Below are 6,163 nucleotides of genomic sequence, written 5' to 3' on the forward strand. Positions count from 1 at the left end.
ATGGAAAAAGAAATGGGTGTTTCATTGCTTTCTTCTGATGGATACAACATGAGAATATCGATGATAGCTTGCTTGGCTTTGACATGGATTTTTATCCATAGATGGAACCAAAGGAACAAGAAGGGACTAAAAACATGGCCAATTGTTGGTGCAGCAATTGAGCAGCTTATCAACTATGATAGAATGCATGATTGGATTGTTGAATACCTCTCTAAATTGGGAACTATAGTAGTTCCCATGCCATTCACAACATACACTTACATTGCAAATCCTGCTAATGTTGAACATGTTCTTAAGACCAACTTTGCCAATTATCCAAAGGTAACAAATCTCCATAATCAGTATTGTGTATTTATTTACTCTGGTTTTTGAAGTCCATTATGATATTTTCTTATATTTGATGATAAAAGGAAATTAATATCAATTGAAGGGTGAAACATACCATTCATATATGGAAGCGCTGCTTGGAGAAGGAATATTTAATGTAGATGGTGAACTATGGAGGAAACAAAGGAAGACTGATAGTTTTGAGTTTGCATCCAAGAATTTGAGGGACTTCAGCACCAGAGTCTTTAGAGAGTATAGCTTGAAGCTCTCATCTATCCTTAGTCATGCATCTTTTCACAACCAAGTAGTAGATATGCAGGTGACTTGAAAAGTTAGATTTAGATTCATTCATTCTGGTGGTTTTAAAATGCCAATCTTGTTAATTTTTTTGTCCATTCTAACTTAAACCTGATAAGTGTCTTAATTTTATAGGAATTGTTTATGAGGATGACATTGGACTCCATATGCAAAGTTGGGTTTGGTGTAGAAATAGGAACATTGGCTCCCAATCTACCAGATAATTGCTTTGCTAAGGCTTTTGATAATGCCAACATCATTGTTACACTTTGCTTCATTGATCCATTGTGGAAAATAAAGAAATTCCTTAATGTGGGATCAGAAGCTCTACTTGATATGAGCATTAAAATCATTGATGATTTCACCTACTCTGTCATATATATAAGGAAAACAGAAATGGAAGAAGCTCGAAAGAACAATAATAACAAGGTTTCATAACTATTTATTAACAGCTTTTCTACTCTAGAATGATGAAAAGAATTTGTCTTCACTGACCAAAGTACTTGTTTATGATGGGAAAAATCAGGAGAAACATGATATTTTATCAAGGTTCATTGAGTTAGGTGAAGACCCAGAAAGCAATTTGACAGATAAAAGTCTGAGAGATGTTGTCCTCAACTTTGTGAGAGCTGGGAGAGACACAACTGCAACAACTCTCTCTTGGGCAATATACATGATAATGACACATAACCATGTAGCTGAGAAGCTCTACTTGGAACTCAAAACTTTTGAGGAAGATAGGGCAAAGGAAGAGAATGTTACATTGCTTCAGTTTGACTTGGATGATCTTGAATCTTTCATTCAAAGAACAGTGCAATATGCAGGACTCTTGACTTATTATTCATTGGGAAAATTATATTACCTGCATGCAGGGATCACTGAAACACTTCGTTTGTACCCAGCAGTCCCTCAGGTATACCTTTTCTCACTCCCAATTGTAATCCATCAATGTAGCGGATAAGTGAGATAGTATCGAATGATTGTAGGACCCCAAGGGGATTCTGGAGGATGATGTGTTGCCTGATGGAACTAAAGTCAAAGCAGGAGGGATGGTGACTTATGTTCCCTATTCAATGGGCAGGATGAAGTACAAGTAGGGACCTGATGCAGCTTCATTCAACCCTGAAAGATGGCTCAAAGATGGTTTCTTCCAGAAAGCATCTCCTTTCAAGTTCACTGCATTTCAGGTAAAATACAAGAGATTTTAACCCTTTCAAAACACTCAATCAATGGTCAGGCCCAAACATTATATTAAGCCTTGATCTTTTTATGTCTTTCTGATGTGGGATGTACAGATACTATACTCTAACTCAACTCAACTAAGCTTTTATCCCAAGAATTTTGGGTTGGCTATATAAATTCTCTTTCTCCATTCTAAACGATTTTGGGTTAAATCTGATGTACAGACACTATGCTCAGAGAAAAGTGGTTGGTGCTTATTGTCCATTTTTAATGTGTATGTAGGCTGGACCAAGGATTTGCCTGGGTAAGGACTCTGCATATCTCCAGATGAAGATGACACTGGTCATACTCTGCAGATTTTTCAAATTTGATTTGGTCCCAAATCATCCAGTGCAATACAGAATGATGACAATTCTATCAATGGCACATGGCTTGAAGCTTAGAGCATCCAGGCGTTCATAAGATACAACAATTCTAGAGGCCATGATTTTCTTGTTAATCAATGTTTCAAGAGCATGCTGTTTCAATCCATATGGAAACAATTAGTTCAAATAGTAAGTAATAAATTGTTCCAAGATGATGAAAGACATTCTTGTTACAAATATTTGATCTGTAATTTTTTCATGCCCGACTTGCAGAACCCTAACATCACTCTTTTTAGCACTTGGTTTTGCAATGGTTTAGGCTTATCAAGGCAAAATTATATAATGAAGCCGTTATTCCATGTAAGATTTTCTTAAGAATTTTCTATATCATCAATTTTTTACAATGGTAAATTACTATTTAATCCCTATATTTTAACGCAACTAACTATTTAGTCCCCATACTTTGCTTTCGTTAAACTTTTTAATCCCTTCATCAATTTTTCCTTAAGTTAATACTAATCAAATTATTATTTAGTTTCTCTATTTTAATGAAATTAGAAAAACATATTAACTAATCCCTGTAACTTGACTCCGTTAACTATTTAGTCCCATAATTATTTTTTATACTTAAACTACTCTAATCCTCATCGCCTTATTTCTCTCTTATCCTCCCTTATTTCTCCATCTCCATGTTTTTTCTTCTCTACACCTACACCCTTCTCCCCCTTATTCTCTATTCATTTTCGTCTATTGATAAAAATTGTATAAGCTGTCTACATAAAAAGTTAATCATTTTTCTTAAATTTTTAAGCAATCAAGGAAAATTATTTTCTAGTAGAGAAAACATAAAAATAATGTCCAAGGAATTGGAAATTCAAAAAAATGTAAATTCAGATTTAGTCTTCACATAACAAAATTTCCATTTTTATCCAAGAATGTATTTTTTAAAATACATAGACCAACTAATTAGTTTCACTCAAATATTCAACTCAACTCAACTAAGCCTTTATCCCAAAAATTTGGAGTCGGCTATATGAATTTACTTTCTCCACTCTAAACGATTTTGGGTTAAATCCTCAGAAATGTGTAATGCTTCTAGGTCATGTTATACTACTCTCCTCCAAGTCAATTTAGGTCTACCCCTTTTTTTTCTTTCTATCTTGTAACCTAATGTGCTCTACTTATCTAACTGGAGTCTCCGTATGTCTACGCTTCACATGACCAAACCATCTCAATCTCCCTTCTCTCAACTTATTCTCAATTGACCCCACTCCTACCTTTTATCTAATACTCTCATTATGGACTTTATTTAGTCTAGTATGGCCACTCATCCAACTTAACATTCTCATCTCTGCAACTCTTATTTTAAACGCATACGACTCCTTCAGTGCCCAACACTCACTACCATATAATATAGCCAGTCGTATGGCTGTATGGTAAATTTTTCCTTTTAACTTATTGAGAATCTTGCGATCACATAAAACTCCCGTGGCACGTGTCACGGGGGAAATGTCTAGCAACCCAAGTTCTTCCCGCATATCCTTCATGTCCTCATGCATCTTCTCTACCTTTTCTTTCAACACACGGTTGTCTTCCCTCATGGTGGACATTTCCTTGGCGTGAGCAATTTTCAGGGCCTTACTTTCATTGGCCACCTTGTCAAGGGCTTCATTGAGTGTAGCTTGGAGTTCACCTCGGGTGTCCTCTAACCCTTCTCCAAGCTCCCTTAGCCGGCTCTCCAGCTCCTCAAATCTATCGTCCCCACTGACCAAGTGGTCCTCTATCTTGTCCATCCTCGTTTCAATGTTCCCCAACTCTTCTCTCAACCGAGAAGGGCCCATGAATTTGGCCAGCACCTTACTCCTTGCACCAGCCTGTTGTTCCACCAACGAAGGACCACCTTGCGCATGGTTACTTGAATCAGCCATAGTTGCCGAAATACTCCTCAAACCGCTCTGATACCAACTGTCACGGGGGAAGATTTTGCTAACCCAAAACCAGCTCCAACACCCGTGCGGCACTTGTACTCTCAACAAGTCAGCCTCTCAAACTGTCCCTAGGATTTCACGGAAACCAATCTTACACTAGTCACCCAAAGATCACGGCAACCAATCCAAAGACAAAGTTTCTCAAGGATCCTCACGGCAACAACCCAACACAAAGTGTCCCAATGGCCGAATCCAACTCAAGCAACAAGCAACCAATCTCACGCAAGGCAACACAACAATGCGCAACACTCAACAACCATCAAAACACACAACAACCATGCAAGCCATACACAAACAAGCAAGCATAAAGAAAAGCAGAAGCATAGAGAAATAAGGCAAAAGGGCTACTTCTTGTGTTGCTCAAAAGATTGGTGACCCAAGGGGTTGGGACCAATCCTCACCCTACTCTCACAAGCCCTAAGGCAAGGGTGGAGGTACCCAAGCCAAGCGCAGCCAAGGGAAAAGGAAGCGCTAGGGAGAAAAACTTCCACAGCCTGAAGGAGAACCGAAGAGGTGAAAGGCCAGTTTTGAAGCGTTTTCGGTGCAGGGGACCGCACAAGAAGAGGGACTGTCCAAAGAGGGCAGTGTTCTTGGCCAAGGATAGAGAGCCGGAACAACCTTGTCCACCCCCGGCAAACATGGAGAACCTGCCGTGTTGTACACTTGGTGCCATGAGGTTAGTTGGCCCGAGTGAAGCTCTTAGGAAGGATGCAGTGGATGTGTGTGAGACTCAAGAGCAGTCCAAGTTGCCAAGGGAGCTACCACCCGAGGAAGAGGTGAGCTGTGTGAGTGAGCAACCAGCAGCCGAAAGTCCAAGAGAAGTGGCATTGCCAAAGCAAGAGAGGCCGAGGCAACAACGCTCAAGGAGGAGCAAGAAAAGGTGCAAGGCCAAGAGAAAGGCAAAGTCACCTAGCCACAAGGACGGAGAAGGTGCTGGAACACAGCAAAAGGCCGAAGGCAATGGGTCACAGGGACATGAGAGAAGTCCTAGGCGACAAGGGCAAATCCGAGGAAATTTCAACCGGGGAGGTCGTTCATGGCAGTTGACCAAATGGGCATGTCAATTGGCCAATTTGGTGGCAAATGAAAATGAGGCCCTTAAACTTGTCCACGCCAAGGAAATGTCCACCAGGAGGGAAGACAATCCATACACACATAAAGAAGAAATGTAGAAGCAAGAGAAATAAGGCAAAAGGGCTACTTCTTGTATTGCTTGAAACTGGCTATACAATTGCCAAAAGGAAAAACAACTCTCAAGATGTTCCTCTCGCACACTCACCCTATCTCTACCGAAAATGGGACTAAGTCCCTCTATTTACATGTTTTGGCCGGCCGTTCATGATGGCCAAGCTTAAGTTACAAATAAAATACTCATGGGATGGGAGTGATGGATATGAGGAACCGGCTGCCTTTGACACATCATTCCAGCCGTAGCACTCCAAGTGGGCAAGGGAGGGAAATCTTGGCACCAAGTATTTTGGTCCCAAGTGGGCTGGCCACTTCATGCGCCCCACATGGGCTGCACTTCCAACCCTCACGCTGCATGGCTTGGGCTCATCTTCCATGCACGTTGCCTTGGCTCCACTCACCACTTCACATGCGCCCCACTCAATTTCCTTGGTCCCCATGGTGCGCTGTCCACCTTGCAAGGTGTCCCCAAGTGTTGCACTACACCTGGCCACTTTGGCCCTTCAACATGCGCCCAACCTTGCATGGCTTGGGTCTCTCTCCATGCATGCAAATGTGCTGGCTCCACTTGGCTTCACACACCACATGGCCCGTGTATTTTAGGAGTGCTGGTTCCACTTTGGCAAGGCGCACATGCGCTACACTTTGGTTGACTTGGGCCATCAACGTGCACCCCACTATCTTGCTCCATGTGTTGCCTATTTAGTGGCTCACATACACCACACCATAAGGCCACCAAGTCTCTCACCACACTGCCCGTGCACCTCTAGTGCGTGTATCCCTCCTCCGCTGCATATGCTGGCCACTTTGGCTCCA

General features: G+C 41.4%; 1 protein-coding gene across 1 annotated transcript; it reads left to right on the forward strand.

Moving 5' to 3' along the window:
• LOC110647960 (cytochrome P450 704B1) lies at positions 1–2,430 on the forward strand. Its single transcript, XM_058154038.1, is given in 6 exon segments — positions 1–321; positions 431–646; positions 760–1,053; positions 1,151–1,537; positions 1,611–1,811; positions 2,089–2,430. Coding segments are annotated over 6 exon segments (1,599 nt in total). The 3' UTR covers positions 2,269–2,430.
• Positions 2,431–6,163: the final 3,733 nt, after the last annotated feature.

Source organism: Hevea brasiliensis, chromosome 9, assembly GCF_030052815.1.
Source record: "Hevea brasiliensis isolate MT/VB/25A 57/8 chromosome 9, ASM3005281v1, whole genome shotgun sequence".
NCBI classification, from domain to species: domain Eukaryota; kingdom Viridiplantae; phylum Streptophyta; class Magnoliopsida; order Malpighiales; family Euphorbiaceae; genus Hevea; species Hevea brasiliensis.